The sequence below is a fragment of the Bacillus rossius genome, chromosome 3 (assembly GCF_032445375.1).
Source record: "Bacillus rossius redtenbacheri isolate Brsri chromosome 3, Brsri_v3, whole genome shotgun sequence".
Classification (NCBI taxonomy): Eukaryota; Metazoa; Arthropoda; class Insecta; order Phasmatodea; family Bacillidae; genus Bacillus; species Bacillus rossius.
This window is the reverse complement of record NC_086332.1, coordinates 77022672-77049315: the sequence shown is the minus strand read 5'-3', so window position 1 is coordinate 77049315 and position 26644 is coordinate 77022672. Positions and strand designations below refer to the sequence as shown.

Genomic DNA, 26644 nt, shown 5'->3' with positions numbered 1-26644 from the left:
TTGTCTACAAAGTTGCTTATTAGTGAGACCGAAATATTTCTTAGCCAATAAAAATATAATTTTCTTGAGACTTTAGAATATCTCGGCGTGATAAAACAAACGTATTTTATAAGACACCCAGAAATTGATAATTTTCTGACGTGTATGGCTTTATTTACTAGAATTTTGCTTAACTATTTGTTTACAATATTACATTTGTTGCAGCTAACTCAACTAAGTGTGTTCAGGCTGCACCAACTGATACTCCCTAGAAAAATGCTAGAAATTCTGCGGTAAATTTACCATACAAGCGTATAGATTTGGTTTGAAATCACAAATGGTTAAGCTATATCCAATTAGTATATAACCGCTTTCCTACATTTTATTAGGAAACATGTTATTCAGTAAGAAACATATCGTAATTGTATGGCAAATTTCCCAAACAATTTATTGGATTAAAACTTGCAGTTCGTGTTTAGCAACATCATTGATTTTTTTTTTTGCAGTGTATGCTTGTGAACCTTTTCTTTTTTACAGCTACATCTCCGATCTTCTGTCCCATAGAGCGCTTTTCGACGGGCGACCACAAATCAAACCCTCCTTCGGCGCGATAGCAGGTGCGGGCTGACGCCTAATTGGAAGGACATTCTTTGGCTGGACGACACGATGGTTTGGGTGGGGGGGGGGGGGGGGGCTGTGGTGGTCCTCAATTCCTCGGGAGAACCCGCTAACAAGAAGAGAAGCGAAGACTCGAAACGGCCGCGCGGTGACATTTTGTTTTTATCATCGACGCACTTTCGGAGGCCATTCCCGTAACCGGAAGAGCGTGGGTGAGGGAGGAACAGAAGGTGTGAGGCATGGCTGCTGTAGATAGCTACCCGTGGACCGCAATTTCAAATGTTAGCGTGGAGTGCCGGAAGAAGAAAATAATTCTCTTCTGCTCGACCTGCAGGCGCAGTTACATTTCTAGCTTCGTATCTCTCTACGTTTGAACAAAAATGGCCACAGTTCATTTTAGCTAAACGTCACCCCTTGCATTAAGAGGTTGGTCGTATCAAAAATTTTTACACAATAAAGTTTATAGAATACATTAAGAAGGTGTACAATAACATTGAAGGGATAGGTAAATTACTGTCCCAATTACTAGAGAGATTGATTTATTTTTGTCATTCAACCCCTATTGTTTCCAGCCCTTGACCTAAGGACTAACGTAATTAACATACCTTTCATAAACATTTTTAGTACTACTCTTATACGATATAATAAATTCAAACTGATACTATATATTTCACACTATAGGAGTAAAAGTAATTTAATCAGTATTTAAAAGAAATTAATTCCATTTCTTCCGTTTTAACCCAGTATATAACTTGACCAAGATTTTATGTACAAGCTGGAAATAATTTGTGTACGGCAATATAAGGTCCATTATACAGTGACAATGAAACTTAAAAAGAAAGTATATACAAATTCTCCGGAAGTTGCACCTTAGTAACGACGGTAAAAGGTACGCATACCTATTAATTTTTTTCTTATAGAAAGATTTTATTATCCTTAGCATCAATGCAATTGTTTAAACTTTATTATATTGTTTTATTTTGTTTTAATATCATTTTACAACACAGGTACTAAATTTCAGAAATATATTTTATAAACTTTGAAAAATATAGGTTGGAATATCTAAAGGAAAAAAAAATAATTTTATTTAATAATAAGTTATATTTATGATACTGTTGTCATTTTTCCAAATAAATAAAAACACACACCCATTAAAAAACAATCGCCATAATGTTTTAATGATATTTTTATTATTAAATGGTAAAAAACAAAGTCGCCATCCGTTCGTTCTCGATTATTTCTGTTTTTTTTCGTCATTAATTTTATTTCAAGGCTATTTCAAAATCTTGTATTCTATACATCCCTTGCTTTTGTTGTTCTGCCAATTGTAATTTCAACATATATTCTCTTTGTGCTATGTCATGGATGTAAAAAGGTGCTCGATTAATCGTAACTATTATTATTTGCGGGAATTTTCACACCCGTGATTATACACTAAGTGAATACTTGAAAATATTTGTGGCAGAACAACAAATGGTAAGGAGGTATAGAGTTAATATTTTTTTAATGTCCCTTAATTAAAATTAATGACCAAAAATGAAGAAAAAATTATCCTGGTGTGTGAGAGTAAGCCTTAAGAACGCGATATGGGAACAGAAAGACACCGCATTGTTTTCAACAGATTTTATGCCATAACATTTTTTAAGGTTTAAATTTAAAATTTAGTTTTCGCTAAACAGAGATAACGAATTAAGATATTTACAAACGCCATTGCATTGTGATTTAAAAAATAATAATTTAATACTAAACGCCAGTGATTTAAAAGGGAAAGAGATGTAGCTAGTCACGTATAAAGTTAGACATTTTATAATATAATGTATTCTGCTATAAAGGAGCTTAATTTTAAAAATCAAGAAATTTAGACAATGGCCTAAAATTTGTGGAATCCAAGCTACAAATTTGTTTGAAATGTATGTAGATTTAGGTAGGCCTACTATGCTGTAGGTATAATCCGAAAAAAAAAAATTCTGTATTTTTTCACAAGTTTGCTTTGAAAACCATTTGCCAAGAAATAGTTTTAAATACTACAATAACATATTTTAACTTTGTACAACAAAGGGCTAACGTTTTTTTGCATACAAAAAATACATTCTTCTTACGAAAAAAAAAGGCGCATAATTTAATTCAAGAATGATTTGTTTTAAATCATGGAAAATACAATCGAATATGCAGTAATTAGAGTTTTATTTTAATTTTATTATGCTTCTTAACGAGTGCAGTTGATACCGGAAAGCTATTCAGGGAACGGTTTACAAAAAAATAACTTTAACGATAGGAGGTAGACTGGGACAACACAAATAACAAGTGGCCAGGTAAAGTATCCGACTCCAGTAGTAGGTACTGCGGACAATATTTTTATGTGATACAGTCGTTTTCATGATGTAAATGTCTGTGATTTTACACGGGTATTTCTATTCCACTTATAAAAAAATGAGGGGGGGGGGGGTACTAGAGTGTAGCAGTGGACTCGTCAGCGGCGGCAATAAGATCGAGGTTCGCGGAGCGAGTCTGGCGAGGCCACGGGCGGCGGAGCTGTTCGGTAATTTGGGTGTAATCACCGCCGGCGCGGGAGGGGGGTTTGGGGGGGGGGGAGGTCCGGGCGGAGCAGAAGCCGCCGCGATAGTCATCAGGAGATGGTCGTCGTCGAAGTCGACGTGGTGCCCCGGGGGTGTTAACTCCTGCCCCGACGATACCCGGGTCTCTATCTCTCTCTCTCTCCTCCTGCGCGCCACGTGATCGATCGTTAAAGAGGTTCAACAGACGGCGCGCGGGTACAAGAGGGAAGGGGAAATTCCTGCGCGCTATAGGGGTTTATTATTATCAGCGCGCCGCCATCTTCTTCCTCCCTCCACAGCTGAGCCCTCCAAAACCATCGCGGGCCGATACCGCTCCGCGTCCGAGCGCGCCACGCGGTGTTCTGTGAGTCCTGCGTCGCGGGTTCGAGTCCTTCCCGCTGAAAACAACTGCCTTCAGACATGCAGCGGCCGCAGCGGCGTGCAAGAGCTCTTTGTGAGGGTGGCGACTCGAATTATGTTGCTTCCGTAATTTCGTGGTTTGCTTATTATTGTAAATAAATTCATAACATAGCAATCGTTAATTGTTTATAAAATGGTTAATAGGTATTCATCTAATGGTTTTTAGAAACTTAAAGGTAAATTTTATTTTATGTTCACTCCAGCATGAACTAATGGTATGCAATCTTGATGTATTCATTTTTTTAATCAATCGTTTGTTAGTAGTCTTTGACACGTATTAATTAATTTATTCTATATCATTTGTAAATCAATAAAAAAAATGATTATCCCACAATCCTAAGACCCTTATTTTTTCAGAGTTTTGGGAAATTAATTTTTTTTATTGATTTATGAATGATATACAGAAAATTAAGTTATAAATGTCAAAGACTACACACAAACAATTAATTTATGTAAATCTGTATACAATACAATTACATGCTCTTAATTCATGTTAGGGTTTACAAAACATTTTGCCTCCAAGTTTCTAAAAAAAACTATTTATAAATATGTATTAAATTTTTAAAATACTACATAAAGAAAAATCGGTTGTTATGTTATTTATTTAAAATAAATAGGGAAAAACAACTATACAAAAAACATTTTTGACTATACCCCTTTAATACAATATTTATTTCTAATGTTTTAAAGAAATTTTCGAAATACTCATAATTAACAACATTTATGAAACTTTGTTCGCCAGTAAGGTTTTAAAATTTGCTGCTTTCGTTTCTGTTATGTATTTTCTAAGAGTGATACGAAAATATACTGGTGTACACGTTTTATGAGGTAAATAATTTAATATTGCCTACTACAACTATTTGTAATTGAATTCAAAATATATTTCGTCAAAACTATGATAGAATATGTAAAACATATAAATACACGTTTGTTCATTCGTCTTCTGTTCTGTAAAGATAAAGATAGAAATATGAAGATGTAGACATATATAGAGGTATAGAGATGTAGAAAGGTATAGAGAGATAGAGAGAGTGGGAGATATACAGATATATAAAGTTATAAAAAGATGGAGTGAGGGATTTATATAGATATAATTATATATACATAAAGATAAATAGATAGAGTGGTATGGAGAGATATGGATGGAAATATAGAGATATATAGAGAGATTGAAATATAGAGAGATAGAGATGTATAGAGAGATAGACATAGTGATTTTCCACATATAGAGAAATATAGTGAGATTTATAAAGGACATATATAGAGAGATAGAGAGATACTTTGCATATGTGTACCCAATTAAAACCAATTAGAAAAAAAATATAATTGAAATAGGCATAAAAACGCAAGTCAGGTATTACTTGTATATATATATATATACATATATACATATATGTATACATATATATACACACACACAGCTGAAACATGATAACCTAGTTTAAAAGTGTTTTGCTCTCCTAAATCAGATGTTCATTAATATACCTAAGCAAATTACTGACATTATGAACGGTATAATACTGTTACGAAACGTAGGCAGGGCCGCGGCGCGCGCGGGTTCGGAGCTGGCTGGCAGCCCCGCGCGGCCACTGACGTCACGTGTCCGCCGTTGACGTGACATATGATACGCGCGCCTGGTGGGTTGCAAGGGTTGCCGCTTCCCCTCCCCCCTCCCCCCGTCCCCGCGTGACGCTCTGATTCGAATCCGTTAACCTGACACCTGGCAGCTGTGGGAATTCCGCCTGCGGTCGCGCGAGCTCCCGACATCTTTCTCGATAAATCTGGTGTCGGGTCGGCGCGCAATGACGCGACTGGCCCCAGCCACGCTCGCGACTTCTAGAAGTGGCGCCTGGGCCTATATAAGCCCAGGACGCCGGCCTCCGAGCAGTTGGGAGTTGAGTTCAGTTCCAGTGTGAAGTTGATCCGGGCGATAGTGCTGCGGGTTTGGCGGAGTTCTGGGGCGTGTCTGAGCGAGAGAGTCTGCGCGATAGTGCCGCGGGTGCGGCGGAGTTCCTAGGCGAGGAGTTCCTCGGCGAGCAAGTTTCTCGGTGATAGTGCCGCGGGTGCGGCGAGAGTCCCGAGCGAAGTTCCGAGCGTAGCGTCGAGCGGATCCTCGGCGAAGGGAAGTGCGGCGACGGAGTCCCGCGACGGAGGTCCACGAGGGGTGCTGCGGCGAGAGTTGCGCCAGAGGTGTGGCCCAGCGAGGTGTGCGGTGTATAAAAAAAGAGTGACTGGGGAGTAAACATTTTTAAGTGTAATTGATTATTAGGCATTTTTATAAGATTGTTTGTTAGCGATGTAAATATTGGCAATCAATAAAACTGTGTAGTAAAATATTTAATTGTACGAACCCAGTAGTTTCCCAAACGACGATTTATTATTTCATTTTAATAAATCGTAACAATACGTTTGTGAGTATAGCGGACACTGTCTGCGACCGCCAGTCACGAACACGAAGTGGCGGCCTGGCGGGGGTGTGGAACAACCTTGGAGCTCGTTGCCTGCTTCCCGCGGAGCGTCTAAATGCCACGGCGCTGGGTCGCGCGTCCTCTCAGCCAGTGGAGTAGTCCCCTGAAGCCCGCCAAGATTTAAACTGGCGCGCCACTGTTCGCACCTGTAACTTTGCCGGGTTTCGTTTCCGTACTTGTGTTCTTGAAGAAAAAATATTGCTTGTTTTGGCATTCCCTGCTTGCAATTCAATTCATGTCCTTTGATTTGAGAATAATATTCTCAAACAAAACATTAAGTCGTAGACTCTGTCATAGTCAGAGGTCCAAAAAATAAAATATCTGGTTAAAATAATGTAAGGTTGCTTCGCTAGTGGGGTTTTAACCTCGTCGAAGGCTACAGGTTCACCAACGCTTCGATCGGCATTGCCACTGCCATCTTCGGTGCAGCAGTCTCTCCCACTGAGATCCCGAATGTGGCGACTGCATTGTCCATCGAAGCGTCAGAGAACCCTTCGCGTTCTGGAACTCACAAGCCACGAAACCTTAATAGGCGCGAAAGCCCGAGATCTTCGTTGAAATAAAGTAATTTTATTTGATCCCCCGAATTTGGAATGTGAATGATAGTTTCACTGGAGCTCACGCTCAGTTGCATTGAGGTTCAATAAATAAACCAATGGTTTATTTATGGGTGATGCAGATATGCACTCCAACCATTGAATACTGATGATAAAGATTGGCTTTTATTATTACGCTCCAGCCATAGAGTATTGATGATGAAGACTGATATCACGGATGATGTCATGATATAGCCGGCACACGCGTCAGAAATAAAATTTCACCGGCTGGTTGTAGTTCTACGTCAGCTCAATGGGTTTTTTTTTCCGGCGTGTTAACTTGGTAGCTTATATATGTTCCAAAAATTTGCGATTGGATAGCTTTAGTTTTAAGGTCATAATAGCACATTCACAGGTAACGCTTCATCAGTTATGTGTTTTCAAAATTACATAGACCTAAATATTCGGTTTCCAGTAGTGTTGAGAGGCTTCAGAACAATGCATGTAATGTGCAATAATTGACGCATCCGCAGTCACAAAGCCTGTTCACACCATAGAAGTGTAAGTAAAACAAATATGGCGCCAAATAGCAATGCAGTTACGTTTCATAGTCCTGGTGGTTAAGCCTAGGCGTTACACTTTGATTTACTTACGTTACTTTTCGTTACGCTCTGATGAATTCATCGTCTTGACTTACCCTTCCACCTGGAAAGAAGATTCGCTTTAAAAAAATAAATAACTCCAAGCGTTCATTTTGTGATTTCGCTCGCCGAGTTAAGCCGGACGAGGTATGTGTGAAGAGAAGGAATCAGTGTGATGGTGGAGGAAGAAGGGAGGGGTGGAGGAAGGGGCATGGATGGGGCAGCAGGGAGACCAGAGGCGACTCATTAAGCTCTTCGTGACCATGTTTACCAACATGCCTCCTGACGGAGCGTGGGGGCAATTGCCCCCCTCCACTCCTCACAAGGGGGGGGGGGAAAGAGAGCTTCTGGAAAGGGGAGAGCAGAAACAGACGAGCCACCGAGATTGTCTGCGGCCAGCTGCGCTCACACGCACGCACAGACAATAAAACTCTTCCAGAGCTCGTCCCGGCCAGACGCGGCGGCCTCCTGCCCTCGGGCGGTGGGCGTGGGTTCGAATCCCGAGTGGCCAATCAGCGGCGAAAAACTGGTCGAGGCCTTTCAGTGGCCACTGGAGAAAAGGAATTAGGGAGAGAGAGAGAGAGAACTAAAGAGCGGGAGATGTAAAGAATGAAAAAAAAAAAAAGGGATTGAGTCTTTCTGTACTCGATAGTGATGTGTAACATCTAACCTCTGTGATGAGCAAATTCACGCATTCTCATGTTGCAAACACACTTATAATATTAAATTTAACGTAGAATTCTTTAAAATAATGCCGATCATGATAAATGCACACAAACTGTGTTTTAAACTACATTTCTGGACGCGTATCATTCGTAGTTTCCACTCCCACCGCTATAATTCGCTGCCGGAGCAGCTATGTATGTCAACTATCGAATCATTACATTTACTGTTGAAATTAGAACTATATAATGAAACGTCTCCAATAAAAGTAAAAAAAAAAACACCTTGAAGCAAAACTAAAACAAGCTTAGCACCTGATTTTCGGTAAAAACAAATTCATTAAAATACTGCCTACAGTGTTAAAATTAATTAAAAAATTTAATACTATATTGTTCCCCTTTTTCTTTTTGTAATTTGGATCGTGCCATCCGCCAATGATAGAAATCGATTAAATAACTAAAGTTGGCAATTTGTTATATTTTATGACTTTAAAAAAATTTTCATAAAAATATAATAATTATAATTTTACTGTTAAAGTCAATGTCAAGGTTATCCAAGAATGTAGCCAGAGGCTTAGGGGTGGTTTGTAGATGTGGACTTTAAGCCTATTTGCGATTTTTTTTTATGCAAAAGTCTTTTGAGGTTTTTTTGAATTTCGAATTTTTTAAGAATAGAACTGTAAATTTACCCTCAAGACGGGAATTTTCCCCTCGAAATAGAGACTTTATTTTTTCAAAATTTTTGAAATCTTTCGGTACAATATTTTTCCAAAAAATTGGAAATTTTGGCGAATTTTTGGGCAAATTGAAGGTTAAGGTCAAAATTTGAAGGTCTAGGTCATCCTATATTTCCACCATGTCGTCACAATCCAAGATGGTGGACACTGACACATTGTTGCGCCCGTCTGCCTATTACTGTGCAGTCGGGCCTAGGAGGGTTGAGTGCCGAGCAGTACACTCGCTGATAGCCAAAATTAAGGGATAGGTACCCCAAGAAGGAACTCCACGAATCTGTGGAAGATCTCTTTCACTCCTGCTCCCAACTCTACACTTCATTTACGTACAAGTCAGCTACAACCATAATTACATTCTAGACATCCGCTCCCTCCGAGAGCCTAGCCTCATCTGCTGCTGTTCTCTAGCGTCCCTCACATCAGTCCACCGCCAGCAACGCCCTAATCAAAGTTTAGTTTTTCAGGCGTCCGGTCACGAGGCACTCCGGCTTCCAGGAATCAGCAGCGACGCACACGCATAATCATCCTTGGTTTATACAGCATATAGAGTTCCACAAACAGTTCTGTGTACATGCCCGCTGACGTTTTCAGATTACAAACATTCACTACGCATCAGCCGGCTAAGTGCACATGTAACCTTTCCACTGAATCATAAGAACTACGTACTATCTTTATAAATGTCTTAAAACGTATGCTTAGATGAACTAAATACAATACACATAAAACAAAGAAATAATCTTGTCAATATATGTCTATCCTCCCGGAATCCCGGACACAACAATCTCACGAGAATCTCTGCGCTCGGAGGAACTATGACATTCTCAATCCACAGCTTGAAGCCTGACGCAGGAAATACTATAATATACTACTAATATCTTCCCAAGCTTTCCTTAGATTGTTAAAGTAATATATTTACCACCAGACTCCAGCCTGTGACCGCCAATGATTATAACTAGTAACTTCCCCATAAAAAAAAACACTCGAACATTTGCTAACTGGAGATAAATTTAAATCCAATTAGCAGCCAATGAACACTTGACAAAGAATTTTTAAGCCCATATTTGTCCAAACTGCATAAAAAAGTTAATTTTGCAAACCTCTAGTTTTTACGTGACGTGACTTGGGCATGTTTTAGCGTCAACAATATAACATTTTTAGACGCACGCATGGAATAACTAGTTACATTCTTCGGTCATCATAGGCTGGAGTCTGATGATTAATATATTATTTTAACAACGTAAGGAAAGTTTAAGAAGACATTACTTAAGCTCTGTAATTTTTTTGTTCTGGCATACGAATACAAAAGTAAAAAGTCTTAAATAATTATCAACATGGTTATTATTGAACGAAAATTGATACGATTCAGATTTCAAATAATAATATTTCAAAAATTTTCTGATTTCCGCACTAAAAAGAGCAGAATTCTCGCGTATTTCTTGCATCTTTGGAGTAAAGAGCGAACATTGCCGAAGCTACGAGAATCTTTCTTCGCCGCAAAAGTTCAGAAATGCCAGTTTCTATTTCGGTTCAGGTGTTTAAGCTACTAAACAGGCAACCAAACAGGAAGGTACTGATATTTCAAACTCCTCAACATGACGAGACAAAAAGAACCTTTAAAAAGGGAAAGATTTCATGTCAGTGTCAGCCCTAGCATAATCTGTATACATTAAATTATGTGGTATACCGTTTTAGATTAACCTTTCGTATGCAGCCTTGGTCTTGAAACTATTTATGTTTAGTATTAAAAGAATAAAAATTAGTTTTTCCCAAAACTATACGCACTTAAAATTATTATTTTTTCTAGGGTTTAGAGAAAATCTGTCTAATTTTTATTGATTTAACGAACGATAAACAAACAATTTATATTTTCAAGACGAAGGCTGGATACGAATGGTTAATCCAAAACTGTTATTTCACATTATTTAATGTTTTCTAACATGTTAAGGTTGACATAAAAATTTGCGTTTTAGGTCATTGAACAATTAAATATTTGTTTGGCAGGAAAATCCTTTGATAAACAATTAAATATGACAATGTTATTAATTTATTTTTAATTATAGAATCAAAATAATAAGTGAGACTACCTCTTTGGAAACGCGTATTGAAATAAAGAACGTATGTGATTCGCTGTAAAACAACAATTTCATGTAAAAAGAATATTCAATCGTTAGAATAAGAAGTTTTAAGTGGATTGACGACTACAGTGGCATCATCATCTCTACTTATAAAACGTCTTGTTCTCTACTGAAAAGCCAGCCCATAAGATTCACGAACCCCATATCATCGTGAGCCCAAGCCTAACTTAAAGAATCTTTGTAATCATTTTATAAAATATGGAGGAATGAAAGCAAGCCACACGTGTCCATTAGCGGAACCAAAAAGTATGTAGCTTCTACGAAGTGGTTGGAATTACAATCGGTGAGATACCGTCACTTCTACTTCACAGCGGCGATTATCATTTGCCGGCCATTCAGACGGCTGCGCGATAATTCAGAGCGCGGTCTCCCACTCGGTGAAAAGCGGGAAGAGTTCCCTAGCTGGAAGGGAAGTCGAGGTCCGGTCTTCTGGGGCTCCGACCATGGACCGCAGCCCCGGACCAGGCCGGTGAATAAGCACCGCGCCGCGTAATCTGGGATGGACATCGCCCGGCGCGACCGACAGGGTTACCAACCGCGCCGCATCAAAGCCATTCAGAAAGCAATTATTTTTTTTTCTCGCGGGAGCTCGAGAATCAGATGCGAGCATCGCAGCAGGTGGATTAGTTTTAGCTTCCTATTGTGCCGTTATTTATCGAGGCCTTAAAATCTCGACCGGCTCAGATACTGCTGCTTCATGATGTCGACCAGTTGTTTCCACTCGGCAAGTTATCTATTACCGGACTGTTCGGGAGAGCTGAGAAGAGTTGAGCCTTCTTTTCTGCTCCATTTCTAGCGCGATCTTTTACTGACGGCGTTGCAGGTAAAAATAAAGACTGTATTTTTTTTTTTCATGACGTTGATGGATATAAAATACCAACCATTTTGTGCTACGACACCTAAAAACTTTAGTCCACTTTTCGAAAATCAAATATGTTAAGAATAGACTCCTGCAAATATTACATTATTATTTAGCAACAGTATTAGATGGCAAATGTGTATACGCTTGAAGGACGCTTGTCTTAATATCACGATTTGTTCGCAAAGCTCTGAAGAACTAGAAGAAGCCAGCGTCTAAACCCCAAAAAAAAAAAAAATTTAAAAACAAACATCTTACTAAATCTTGTGGGAGCCGTACAGAAGATGAAATTATTCACATATTAAAAAAAGAGTAAAAATGCCTTCATATGCTAATCAAAAGCCTATTCAATGCTTGGTGTTCAAGCTAACTGATTTTACTTTTTTTGATGTGTAACATCTTAGCTCTCGGTATTTTTTAGGAGTAATTTCGTGAATATAACAGAATTAATGAAACGACAATGTGTAATAACCACGGAGCTGCATCAGTGGCGGATGGCACGAACCAAAGCTCAAAAGGACAAAGGCAAACTTTAAAGTACATATTACCTTTTTAGTAAATTTTTAAACAGATGGCCAATATTTTAATAAACTGCCATGTCGAAAATCAGGTCAAAACCCGGGCTTTAGTATTTTTTCAAGTCAATTTCCCTTTTCTCGGAGCTGTTTCATTATATGGTTTAAATTTTCGGTCTGCGAATCGAATGATTCGATAGTCGATGTAGCAGCTACGGCAACAAATTCTAGCGGCGGGTACGGAAACTACGAGTAGTTCGCGTCCAGAAATGTAGTTGAAAACACAATTCTTATATATTTATCACGCTCGGAATTAATTTAAAGTATTAGGCCTATGCGTTAAATTTCATGTCTGAGTTTTGTATTATAAGTGTATTTGCAACATGAGAACACATGAATTTTATCGTTACCGAGATTATATATTACACATCACTGGTAAGTATTGAAAAACTGGCTCACAGGTTTTTTTTTTCCACAAGCGATTTAAATCTTGCCACTTGCTGTTCGTACCCTCGCATGTGTTTATATAATACATCTGTCCATTATTGGAGCTTTTTGAAGAGAGATATTCATATTTTACTCACAAGCGAAAATAGTACATACTCACTTCAGCGTCGCTAGCAACAACAAAAAAGAGTATATGAAGTAAATACAAATTACAATTTGCGTATTTTGAGCAAAATCAACTAATTTAGAAAGCATTTATTTGATGTTGACATTGTATACTTATTTCACTAAATTTAGATGTTTAAATGTTTGCTATTTAATCACGTCTTTACAACTGATATTATATGAATGAATATAATTTTAACAGGCCCCTATTATAGATGTAAGTACATGGTAACATGTAATCATGTTATTCCGGCCCTAAGGGAGTGAACATTTGATCCAGGCTGGTTTTATAGTATAAAATCACAAGGAAATAAGAAATGAGGCCTGAGCGCGCGCGCGCGTGTGTAACGCCGTCCCCCAGGGATGAGTATCGCAGTGGAAACGGGCGCTCATACGTCACCGTGGCTGCCCATGAGGGCCGGTCCCTTTGTCGGCGGGGCTCGTTAGCAGTGTCCCCAACTTCTCGGTCAACAATCCCCAGTCTCTCGCCGGGCTTCGATCCTCTTCTGCTCCGTGTCCGGTGAAACGATTGCCACACTCCTCAAATTATTTGGGCGTTATTTAACCAAACAAACGCCACTCCAAACTAACAAAAAATAATATCTTGCTTCGGAGAACTCTACACGTTTTGAAGTGTTTCGTCTTCTCATAAAACCAAATCTTGTTAAATGTACAATATCGGTTATGCTGCTCTTCAAATGTAGGTTAGCAAACCAAATGTTTCATCGTGTACAGAGAAGTTATGTATTGGCATTTTAAACAGTCGCATATTGGCACGGTGTATTTTACGGCATGAAGGAAAAATGTTTTAGACCCTTCGTAAAACTACGTTCATGTTTCTTCTCGCAATTTTCTAAATTAAATTACTGTTGCCTAAGTGCATTATTGCTATGCTTTCCCTAAGTGAAATAAACATCGAAAAGTGCTTATTTTTTGTGGCCTTCAATAAGTCTTAGGAGATAAAAAAAAACGTTTAAAAGGGAACGCGTTCACCAAATTCGCAGTAATAAAATATGTAGCCCAAGAACTTGACATTTTTTCGCCAGTAATCTTGTCATTGCAAGCGGAATGTTACAAAATTCCATAGAACTGTGCACAGGTGGATTTCACTGCAGTAAGTGTTCCATGTTTGGTAACTAACACATTAAAATTAATTGCTGCATCAAATTACAATAATACATTTAATAAGTCGGCTAAAATCTTGTGTTTTTGAAGTACCTCTCTAAAGCCACTGGACACGCTGTTGTTTACATATGCCTATTTCGACCGTTCGCTATTGGCAAATAGCACAGAAACAATGTGCTTGATAGGAAATTACACTGCAATTTTTTTGTAAATGGAACAGAAATATTCATGTCATATTACAGATCTTTGAAAATTTGTATATTTACATGAAAACAACTGCATCATTAGAAAAAAGTGTAGGCAGTAATACTGGGTTTGGATTCATGCCCAGGATTCATGCATTTCGTAGTCCCAGTACCTCCAGTAGTTAAAGTTATTTGTAAACCGTTCTTTGAATATCTTTCAGGATTAACTTTTCACATTAATAAGCATTATAAAACAAAATGAAGTCAAATTATTGACATTTCCATCGTTTAAATAATGTTCTTCAAGGAAACATCAATTAAAATATAAAATTATACGCTAATTTTCGTAATAAAAACTCAGTATTATCTAGAAAAACGTATTTCATATATGCTAGAATAACCATAGCCATGTGTTATGCAAATTTACAGTATAGGCCTATTTATCGTAATATTACAAATTATTTCTTAGCAATTGGTTTTCAAAGGAATAATTTGTAAAAGGTCAAAAATTTATGTCATGGCTATCCGGGTAATAAGAGACGGTGAAGGATGACGAATGTGGCCGGAGGCATTGATGGGAATTAGTTGAAGGGGGGGGGGGGGGGTGGAAGAACTGGAGTACACAGACAAAAAACCTCACATTCACACCGCAACGCCCACCACGTTTCTCACATGCGAAAAAAATTATATTCCACAGGGATCAGGATCACTTTGGAGTGAGGCGAGTGGTATAGACCCTTTTTCTCAAATTTCGTTTTAAAATTTTCCTCTTTAAAAAATGATTGGTCCGTTGATTTTCCATTACCAACGAGAAAAACATACCCTCCTTATGTATTTGTTAATGACAGTATGGTTAAATTCATTTGACGATTTCTTATAATTCATACAATTTTGTGTTAAATTTAGACGATGGAAATTCACTCCTGCGCCCTTCCCTGTGGACTCGAACCCAGAACACCGTCGCACCGCAAGCCGGCGTGCATCCAACTGAGGCACGGCGGTTGGCACATCAGGACGATTGAACGCGGTTCTCTGCGCCAACTCGCTCCAATCAGAGACGGCTCAGCTTATAATTTTGGGAGGGGCGGCTGACCGGAAGATTTTGGGGACATGGAATACACCGCGGTTAAGGCCACTGCCTTACCAGTTACACACACGGTGTGAAGAGCTGCAAGAACAACCTCGCAATTTGAAAACTGCTCGAAATTTCCCAATGAGTTCAGTTTACAATAAGCATTTAAGAATACCCTGAGAGTGGATGATCAGTTCCGTTTCCGTATTTAGTATTTCTTTATTTTTAGAAGAGAGAATATGATTTACGAATTGATTGTGGCACGAAACTCTCTTTAGAGATTCTTGAGATACTTGCATTACTACTTTATCTTCATTTCTCCGCAATAAAATGTTATGGTTGCCGCTCAAATCTCGTAGTTGCCCCATGCACGCCAGTCCACGGCCTTGCGCTTAGAGGCGACACCACGCTAGAAGCACCAGCTAGCGTCGCAATTATCATCCCACCTATCTAACATGAATGGAAAGTTAGAAATATTGAAAAATAATGGAGCCATAAGAGGCTGGTTGACTTTTATTTTTCTGGCGTCTTTAAAGATCATTATCAAAATTATGGATGTTTATTTTTTTTTCTGTCTAGCTACAGTTTTACTCTAGTTCTGGGGGAGTCATTGAGAAAAAAGGAGGATGGTCTATAGGACTGCTCTTGGGTCCAGTCAATGGACATTCAGGGAGACAGCATTATCAAAACTATGGAGGTTTATTTTTGTCTAGCTACAGTTTTACTCTAGTTCTGGGGGAGTCATTGATAAAAAAGGAGGGTGTTCTATAGGACTACTCTTGGGTCCAGGCAATGGACATTCAGGGAGACAGCATTATCAAAACTATGGAGGTTTATTTCGGTCTAGCTACAGTTTTACTCTAGTTCTGGGGGAGTCATTAAGAAAAAAGGAGGATGGGCTATAGGACTACTCTTGGGTCCAGTCAATGGACATTCAGGGAGACAGAATTATAAAAACTATGGAGGTTTATTTTGGTCTAGCTACAGTTTTACTTTAGTCCTGGGGGAGTCATTGCGAGAAAGGGGTTGGCTCCAGTTGAAGGGCACTCAGGGAGACGGGAGTCGGTCCACGGCGCCGCAGACTCACCTTGATGTGCGTCATGCGGTGGTAGTAGAGGTTGGAGGAGGCCGTGAAGCGCTTCCCGCACACCTGGCACTGGTGGGGCTTCTCGCCGCTGTGGATGCGCCTGTGCGTGTTGAGCGAGCTGGACGTGGAGAAGCCCTTGTTGCACACCATGCACACGTGCGGCTTCTCACCTGTGCACACCGTGACCCCGCCACGCGTTCATTACAGTTGCTCATCAGAGACACGCAAGTTCAGTGGACTCTTTAGCTCGCAAAGTATGACTGCAAACATTAATAACTAGGGGCAGTAATTATTCGCTATTAAGATCTGAACGCCCGTTAGGCTGCATTAAGGTAAGTCCGTGCCGGCGGTTTCTTCCTTGTATTTGGTGGTCGTCTGCAGGAGAAGCCATTACCTTATTTGACCGGGCCACTCAGGACGCGTTTGCTTTCACACTGAATTACTGTGATTGGTGCTCTTACAGTGCCTGAAAGAAACTCACCCAATCACAAAACACGGACGATGCTACAATTGTTTTAACTCTTAGCTAGTCTCGAAACCTTTTCGCGAAAATTACATGCCCCTACTCATAACTTTGAATTACTCTGATGATTGGATGACAATTGTTACGACGATCCCCTCCACGACTGTGGGCCAGTTTAACTACCAACTAGCTGTAGAGTGGCCGAACGAATGACATCGAACCACTCCAAAGAATGGGATGTTCTGCGGTAAGAATCGGCCAATAGTAACTCATGTTTACGTAGAGTATACGTATGACCGTGAATTAGCCTGACCACAGATTAATCCGAGAAATTTACGGGTCTCTACCCATCACCAACTACAGCTATACTGGCCCATCCTTAGTAATATTATAAATGCGAAAGTAACTCTGTCTGTCGTGCTATACTGAACCGATTTAAATAAAATTTCGTGCACAGATAGTCTAGAGCCTAAGAAAGGACATAGGCTACTTTTTAATGCGAAAAAGTGGTTGTTAAGTGGTTGAAAGGGGGGGGGGGATGAAAAGTTGTATGGAAATATCGTCATTTTTAGAGCTAGAAGCTTGAAACTTAATTTTTAGGCTATGGTTTGATAAGTTATAAATAAATATGACATTCAAAGTTTGTAAAAGTTTTACCCTCAAGGGTGTGAAATAACAATAGGGAATAGGGGATGAAAGTTTGTATGGAAATATGTAAGGATTATGTGAATGTTTTATAAGTTTGCGACATGAGACAAAATATTAGAGCTATTCTGATGTAACATTTACGGAGTCATTACAAAATGTGAAATTGAAGTTAACGCGCCGTACACAATGAGCGCTGTGCAGTCGTGCAGGGAGGGGGGGGGGGGGAGGCGGAGCGTGGCGTGGTACGGCGCGCAGTAGGTGTGGAAATATGCCTAAGTGTGCTCACCCGAACGGGCAGACACGTGAGGGCAGACGACTGTGCCACACGCATGCGAATACTGATTTTTTACGCTGAAAATTCATTATTATTCACTGCAAATTGATTAAAATTCGATTGCTGACACGATTTTTTGTTTATTTAACTAATTTTCTTCGTGAAATACAAATAACTTTAAGTTTTTGGGTTAGGTTATTAAATATTTTTTTTTTAGTTGGGTCATTGTTTTGTTTATTATTTTGGTTATTACTAGAGGTACGCCGGCAGATGAAATAAATGCCTGTTTGAAAGCATCTGTTAACGCAGTAAAACACTGCAAATAGCTCATTAAAGTATTTATACGTATGCGTCTTATTTGTAAAATAATTAGTCTAAATAATTAAAAATGCTACCCAAAGACACTATTCCACGCGGACGAAGTCGCGGGCACAGCTAGTTTTCAATACTTGCATATTTTCTCTTGGTTTCTGGTTTGCTAATTCCAAGGAAATCGTGGTGTGCCTAACATTTCGACAAACCTTGTTTGCAGCCACCTTCGAGAGCTATTGAAAGCTGAATGTAGTATTAAAATAGGGGTATTTGCAGATGAGCTGTGATTGGTCCTGGTGGGCGACCGAGAGTAGATGAGCAGCTAGCCAATCAATATGAGTCTGCCTGATAGATGCAGCAGCCTAATAGGGAGGTGACCGTTCATGGGTACGCCTGTAGGGAAAAAAGTAATTCCAGATTTTTCAAAATTGTTTCCGTCTGCTCTGTAAATATTAATGAGAAATTTTATTTGAATGACTGCTGGGATTAATCTATGGAAATATTTTTTGAAGTTTTGGATTAGTCAAAATGGATTGCGTGACATGATTAACTTCTTCTAGTTTTAACCCTGAAGCAAATAAGTAGAGTCTCTGGCCTCAAAAGTCTACGATTTATATTCGTCTTAATATTTTAGCCAATTTTAAAATATACAAGGTATAACCTAAATGTAAATCAATAATTTTATCACTGGAATGTTAGAAACTGAATATTCTGCTCACACGTAGTTACTAACTAGTAAAAAAGTGGACATAACATTAAACTTAATATTAAATAATAAAATTCAAGAAAAAAATGAATGGAATCTACTAACGAAACAGCGACATTCAGTTACAATAATTAACTGTAAGAATCCACTGATTCTAATGAAGCGCAGTTAATGTACGGAAGTTTCCCATACGATGTATGTATATGTTAATAATTTCCATATATTTTGAAATGTTACCACGAATGTTCTACCATGTGTGTATAATTTAATGTAGTGGGATCTGTAAAATATTTGCAATGTAATAATTGAAGTTAAAATAAAATGACTTCAGCCCTTATTTCTCATCTAGATAGAACAATTATTGCTTTCTTGCTATACAAAGTTTTAAAGCTAATCCATTTATGATATGTTGTTTTTTGTTTCACAATACGCCATTCATGATGAAATTTGTTGCGATTATTCCTAGCGATTTCCTTCATGATTTCAAACAAACTTCTAGCATTGGACTTTATTCAGCTGCAGTTTGTTTTGCTAACTAATTGCTAACCAGAGTGACTTTAACAATACTACAGGCACCCACTCCATTATTCATAACTCCATTATATTTGCAGTTTTCACAATGCACAATTAAATTTCGAACTTCATAGAGTGCATTGGTGTCACCAAAAATTTAAGATTATAAGTACATCTCAGTAGTAAAATTTTGGTCAGAGATTTCTGGTATTTTTTTTTTTTAACTTTTCAATAATTTTAAGTAATAAAACATTTATATTTTTTCATAATTCATAATAATTAGTCTTAATTAAATATTTAGTAATACTATTTTGTATCCACACAACAAAGTTTAAAATACTGTAAAATCTTTACAACCATTGTTTTAAGTTTTCTGAAATACTGAAGGTTCTGTACTTTTTTTATGTTTGGATAAACCTGCATTTAGTTTAAAAAACTAGTGGTTTGAGTTAGGGAAAATAATTATAAATAATAAATTTTATAAATCGAATAGCAGTCCAGATAAGTAATATTTAATCACCATTTTCTTATTTTAGCAATATGCAAACAGTTCAAAACTCTATATATAGTTCATTAGCGTTTAGCTTCACTCATTTTAAAACACTCTCTAAACACTGTTATAAATAAAAATTGAGAATAAGCATAGTCAATGAAATTCTATTTAAAAATATATTTTCCTCACGTGCAAAATTAACGTCATCCACCTGATATGGTGCGCATAATGACATTATAGAGTAATTTTGAAAAGTTTATTTGAGGTTTTGATATAAGTAGTCTCTACCGTGACTTCAGTATCAAACAGTGTAATAGTAAATGTTTTTCCGGCCTGACGCAGGGTCTACATGGATGGAGTGGGGCTGACACTCATAAGGGCCAAGGGGGAGAGATCTGTCATTTTCGCCAGCCGGAAGAGTGCGTGAGGTGAGATGAGATGGTAAGGAATGCACACTCGGACAAACGTCACTTGTACTTTGGCTGCTGACTTGTGAGACGTCTCAACTGGGCGACTCGTGATTCGACACTTCTTTGAGCGAGGGTCTCTAATTGGCCCTCAGTCCTCCAGATTAACAGTGAACCAATGGCAGAAGCAGCACTAAGGTATAATTATTTGAATTTTAGCATAACACGAAATGAACCCGCGAATTTTTCAGGTCTCTACCAATCACAGTTATTCAGAGCAGCAGCAAACGCGTTCTGAGTTTATCGGTCAAATAATGCACTGGCTTCTCTTGCAGACGGCCGCCAATCACAAGGGAGAAACCGCTGTTTCAGGAATACCTTATTGCAGTCCAATGGGCGTTCAGCGTGAAGAGTACCTACTCCTATTCATACACGATCTCTAGAGACCCGGAAAATTCGCGGGTTCAATGACCTCCAGGATAGACTCCAATATCCTCTACACACTCGGGCAAATGCCAACTGTTCATTGGCTGCTGACTTGTGAGTCGTCTCGACTGGTTGGCCTGTGATTTGACACTTCTATGAGTGAGGGTCTCTAATTGGCCCTCAGTCCTCCAGATTAACAGTGAACCAATGACAGAAGCAGCACTAAGTTATAATTATTTAAATTTTAGCATAACACGAAATGAACCCGCGAATTTTCCGGGTCTCTAACGATCTCTAAGAGACCGATTAAAATCGTGGATTCATTTCGTGATATGTTTAAATGCAAATAATTATCCCTTTGTGCTGCTTCTGCTTTTGGTTATCTGTTAATCTGGAGGACTGAGGGCCAATTAGAGACCCTCACCCATAGAAGTGTCGAATCACGAGTCGCCCAGTTGAGACGTCTCACAAGTCAACAGCCAATGAACAGTTGGAATTTGCCAGAGTGTGTAGAGGATATTGGAGTCTATCCTGGAGGTCTTTGAAACAGCGAATTTTTCCGGTCTCTAGTGATTGGTGATCTAACAGTAGACATGTTCCTGAAAGAAACTCACCCATTCACGAAATGCTACAGTGTTTTAGCTCTTAGCTAATCTCAAATTCTTTTCGCGAAAAGTACATTCCCCATAGTGGTTATTGAAGATGTCATGCTGTTTTAACTTTTTTTCTATCAATTTTTTTGTATAATTTGAAATTAATTTTTTATGCTGTTTTGAGAATAGCGCATAATTGTATGGAATGCGTAGTTATAATTGTGTTGGGCTGATTTATATAGTTTCTACTGTGAAATTAGAATTGATGTTTGGCATTTAATTTTTTACATGCCCCTAACATTAATTATTTTATATGTCACTGTCGGGACATAAGATGCAAATTTGTTAAAGTTCTGAGATTTTTTAAAGATTGAATCTTGTTACAATTATTACTACAAAGTTTTAGCATTGTATTTCTCTGTGGTCCCATTCAAAGCCAACGGAGGATAATTATCCCACTATTATTAGCATTTCCGGAATTTTGTGTCATGTATAATGCTCCCTTAATAAATTGAATTTAACTCTTACTTCTATTTTATCTTATGAAATCTAATAAACATGTTGGGTTGTAAGTATTTTGTGCGTTGGTCTCTTGAGTAATACATTTTGTTTCTAAATATAAAATCTGTTCCGTAGTTCAAGTCACTCCGGTTCATGGAGGTCTTAGTCTACGTAATGGAAGGTTGTTCTGTAGCAGAGATGATTTGGAAAGAATACAGATGGCGCATTAGCTGTCAGAAATGAAGACGTTTCCCTAACCCCCCTTTTTTTCTTCTGATTTTCATATACAAAAATGACGGACTTTTTTATATTGGTATTAGCTGTCCTAACCTGCTTTTATTAACAATCATAGTGAAGCTGTTAGGAAGGATGCTCAGAATCGGACCTTCTGCTTAGAGACCTGCAAAATTCGCGGATTCAGTGACCTCCAGGATAGACTCTACTACACTCTACACACTCGGGCAAATGCCACCTGTTCATTGGCTGATGACTTGTGAGTCGTCTCGACTGGGTGGCCTGTGATTCGACACTTCTATGAGTGAGGGTATTTAATTGGCCCTCATTACTCCAGATTAATAGTGAACCAGTGGTAGAAGCATCAGCGCTGAGGTATAATTATTTGAATTGCAGCATATCGCGAAATAAATCCGCAAATTTTGCAGGTCTCTACATATGCTTAGGGACCGGAAAAATTCGCGGGTGCAATGACCTGCAGGATGAACTCCATAGTTATACGTACACTCGGTCAAATGCCACCCACTCATTGGCTGCTGTCTTGTGAGACGTTTCAGCGTAGCAGCCTGTGATTCGATACAACTTTGGTTGGGTCTTTCTCATTGGCCTAGAGTCATCCAGGTGAGTTGTGAACCAATAGCAGAGGCAGCACTGAGGTATAATTATTTGAATTGTGGCATATCGCGAAATGAATTCGCGAATTGTGCAGGTCTCTACGTTATGCTGCATCTGCATATTTGGCTAATCCATGTCCTGCAGAAGAGAGCGCGGGGAGGCGGTGACGACTGACCCGTGTGCGTGCGCATGTGCCTCTTGAGCAGCGACGGGCGGTCGAAGGCCTTGCCGCACACCTCGCAGGGCAGCAGCGTGCGCTCGCCGCGCGCCGGCCGGTGCGGCCGCCCCTGCTGCTGCAGCTGCTGCAGCTGCTGCTGCTGCCGGGGGCCCGCGGCCGCGCCGTGCCGCAGCAGCGCCGCGCAGCGCTCCAGCAGCGCCTCCGACGACGTGGACGACTCGCCCGACAGCGACTTGCGCTCGTCCGAGGCGTCGCTGGGCGGCGAGCCGGCCGCCGGCAGCAGCACGCGCGACAGCAGCGACGTCGACAGGTCCAGCGGCGAGTCTGCCAACCACGCGGAACCACACCTACAGCCTTGCAGAGCTTTCGTGGCGGCGCCGGCGCGGCGTTAGGAACCAGAACACGACAACTGTCTTTCAGTTTTATATTACGAAATATGTTGTAACTCATGGCTACGAAATACGTTTCGCAAGATTAAACTTGCAATTTACTACAAAAATTGGCAAATAATTTTACATAATAACTGATGTTTCGTTCAAGTCACAAATTTACAACATAGTTTTTTTTTTAAAAAAAAAAAAAAACATGGAACATATAATCGAATGTTAAACAATTTGTCTTTAGTTTGTATCACCGTGATTATTAATATCCGAAGTTAACTCTAAAAAGCTATTCTGGGAATGGTTTACGAACAAATTTTAATTATTGGAGGTAGGTACCTACTGGGACAACGCAATGCAAAAATGCCCGGGTAAGAATCCGAACCCAGTATTACTGCAAACACTGTTTGGTAGTCATACAGTTTGTTTTCATGTGTGTAAATGTACAAATTTAGATATATCTGTAAGTTTACATGAATTTTTCTGTTCCTTTAAAAAATATTAATTTACAGCGTGTCTTACTACAATAATAAAATGATAATTGGTCGGTCTGTTTTTTCCGCGGTTATTTTATTTGATAATTTTTTATCGTTGATTTCCTTTCCCCAATTTTCCACTTTTATCTATTTTATAAGAATACCTTAATTTCTTTACGTTCGCACTCGAAAGCCTGAGGAAATGAAATTTGTTCCAAATTTACAACATAATTAGCCGACTTTTGGCGGGTTTTTGAAGTTGTTTTTGAGTACCTTTCCTTCTAAACGATTTCTCCTATATTAATGTGCATTCGAAAATCTTTAAACAAGAACGTCTCGAAACTTTCACAGCAAAGTGAAATGACGTCTGCCTTCGTTTGAAACTAAGACCTATAAAATATATTATCGATACATTTTCCTATACATTTTTTAAAGAAAAACTAAATTATGTCAACATAGTACCTATACAACTACATTCTGTTTAATTTCAGTAATTCTACTTCACAGGAAATACGCTAAAACAGGTTATTTCACTTTATTTCCAATTTACAAAGGCCTAAAGAGTTGACCTGTTGTTAATAGGCTTAACTTAGGCCTTAGAGTCACACAAAGAAAGGATTTATGAAGTCACACTTTTAAGCGCGTTATGAAAACATTATGAGAGTGAATTTTTACGATGCGTACGCACAATGCAACGAAATTTTCACAGGATGAAAAAAAAAACTAATGAAAGTTATATATGTTCTTTTAAAAATCTTGTACTTTAATGATTGATATTAAATACTGGTCCATATAATTGAAAACATATATTTATTGTGAATATTAGTGATAAAAATTGTGTTTATAAACTTTTTCAAGTGTTTTATTATACGTGAGGTTATGTTCCCGAATGTATAATTTAATGCATTATAAATTATAACATTACTATTTAATAAATAATTAAAATGAATAAATTGAAACAAACTTTAAGCATAACTTATAATTTTTATTACTAATTAAAATTCATCTCGATTATTTCAATAATTAAATAATTTATTCATTACACGTTTTATATCAATAGTTAATACTAAGTGTTAATTTAATTTTTATTTGATTGAATTTATATTTTACCAACCGTATTAATAACATCGCTCCAGTCATTTTATTATTTTATTTCCTTTAATTAATTGTATGAGAAATTAAAGTTAGTTTTTTACTATGCCAAAAAAGTATAATTTCTAAGCGCGAACATAAGTACACGCACCCGATTTTTTTAAACTATAAATAGTTTTAATTGAAGTAAAACCAAAATAAAAAATTCACTTTTTTCCACTCACGGCAACGGCCGCCACGTATAAAATATCTGCGAAAAAAATATCCGGGTTTAAACCTACGGGAAATCGTTTCCCGGGTATTTTTCAGCAAGAAATTTTAAAACTTTTTACCTAATATAAAATGTGCATTGCGTATCAAAATATAAGAGTATTATCATTAATAATATTTGATGATAAATATTATTTCCATGCCCAGTGGAATTTTTGGGGAAGGAAAGACCTTAACTTTATGGACAGTAATCGTGGTGATGCGTCGTTTGTCCTAGAAGCGTTTGACTTATGTCATTCATCCAAAAAATTAAGACATTAGAACAAACTCTTTTAGGACAAACGACTTTAGGAGAAACGACGGTATATGGTCGATAAAATTTTTACACTCTATTTTAGAACAATTGACTTTAGGATAAATGACTTCAGGATAAATTACTTTAGGACAAATGGTTGGTGGATGTGAAAATTATTTAATTGAGAGGAAAAACCCATCCTGCACAGGGAAGTTATAATCCCATACAGCTAGGCGTACAGTAGGTTATATATTAAAGTGACCGGGGACGGGGATAAGCCAAAACCCTCACTAACTGCCACTTGTAAAATCCGTTTCTTCTCGTGTCCATAAGAGGACGGACGGCGGCGTGTTGGAGGAACTGGCCGAGTGGGGGGAGCAAGAGTGGTGTTCCCACGGCCGTAAAGACGACTTCTCCTTTGAGAGCCGTCGCCGCCGAAAGGTCGGAGGAATGCCCCTGGGTCGCGGGCATTCCTGTGCGCTACTGTGCCGACCAGAGGCCCCGCAGGCATGGCAAGCACGCCGGACCGGCCGTTTGGGAGCCGCGCGCTGATAACACACCCGCAGGCCGGGCGCGTTCCCACACTCTGCGCCCGAGCCCGCCTCTGCGCTCCGCCTCAGCATCCACCGGCATGGAGTCACGTCCTTGCATCCCCGGATAACATTCTTTATTATTATTATTATTATTATTATTATTATTATTATTATTATTATATAGTTCAGGTTGGGTTATGACAAACAAAAATTCACGCGAAAATTAATTCTTACAATTTTAATTTTTTTTTTTAGTGTGTAACATCTTAGCTATCGGGATACGGCATTTTGTAGGAGTAATTTCGTGAATGTGGTGTAAGTCAAAGAACGGGAATATGTAACAACCCCTGTGCCGCCATCTGTGGTGGATGGCGCGAACCAAAGTTTCCGAAGACAAAAGAAAACTTTGTAGTATTAACTGTTTGAAGCATTTTAAAAAATATGGGCATCATTTTAATAAAATTTCTAGTCGAAAAACGGGCCCAAAGCCGAGGTTAAGTATTTTTTCAAGTCTTTTTTTTTTTTCAATTTTATTGAAGCCGTTTTATTATATCGTTTAAAATTTCAGTCTGCTAAATAAAATGATTCAATAGTCGATGTAGCTGCCCCGGAAGTGGATTCTAACGGTGGGTGCGACACCTACGTGTGATTTGTGTCCAAAAGTGAAATTGAAAATCAATTTGCGTACATATCCACGTTCAGCCTTATTTTAAAATATTCTACGATACATTTGTTGTGAGCGTTTCGTATTATAAGTGTGGTTTTAACATGACAACACATGAATTTACTCATTACCGAGATTATATGTTACAGATGTTTGGCCAGTAGTGAAAGACAGGCTTGCAATTTTTTTTTTATTCCAACCATGTAGCTGCACCATTGAGCAACGAATATCGGATATGTTCGGAACTGGTCGGAAAATTCTATTTGAGTGAACCTTAGGCTCCCCGTTTTCCCACAGGCCTCTGGGCCTCCGCGGCGCCAACATGGCGGGTCCGCAGCCAGCTACCACTGCTCCACACTAGGTGTGACTATGCTCTGTATTCCTCGCATTTGCCGTCCAAGTGAACGTGTCTACAACAAACTTATTTT

General features: G+C 38.7%; 1 protein-coding gene across 1 annotated transcript in view; it reads right to left on the bottom strand.

Annotated features, from left to right (window-relative positions):
* LOC134531324 (zinc finger protein 16-like) overlaps nucleotides 1-26644 on the bottom strand; it is a 331519-nt gene that overhangs the window by 132068 nt on the left and 172807 nt on the right. Inside the window, exons 4-5 of the mRNA XM_063367018.1 lie at nucleotides 22564-22890; nucleotides 16204-16373 (exon numbers count right to left, since the gene is read on the bottom strand). Of these exons, the coding sequence (XP_063223088.1) occupies nucleotides 16204-16373; nucleotides 22564-22890 (497 nt within the window). The remainder of the gene's footprint in view (nucleotides 1-16203; nucleotides 16374-22563; nucleotides 22891-26644) is intronic.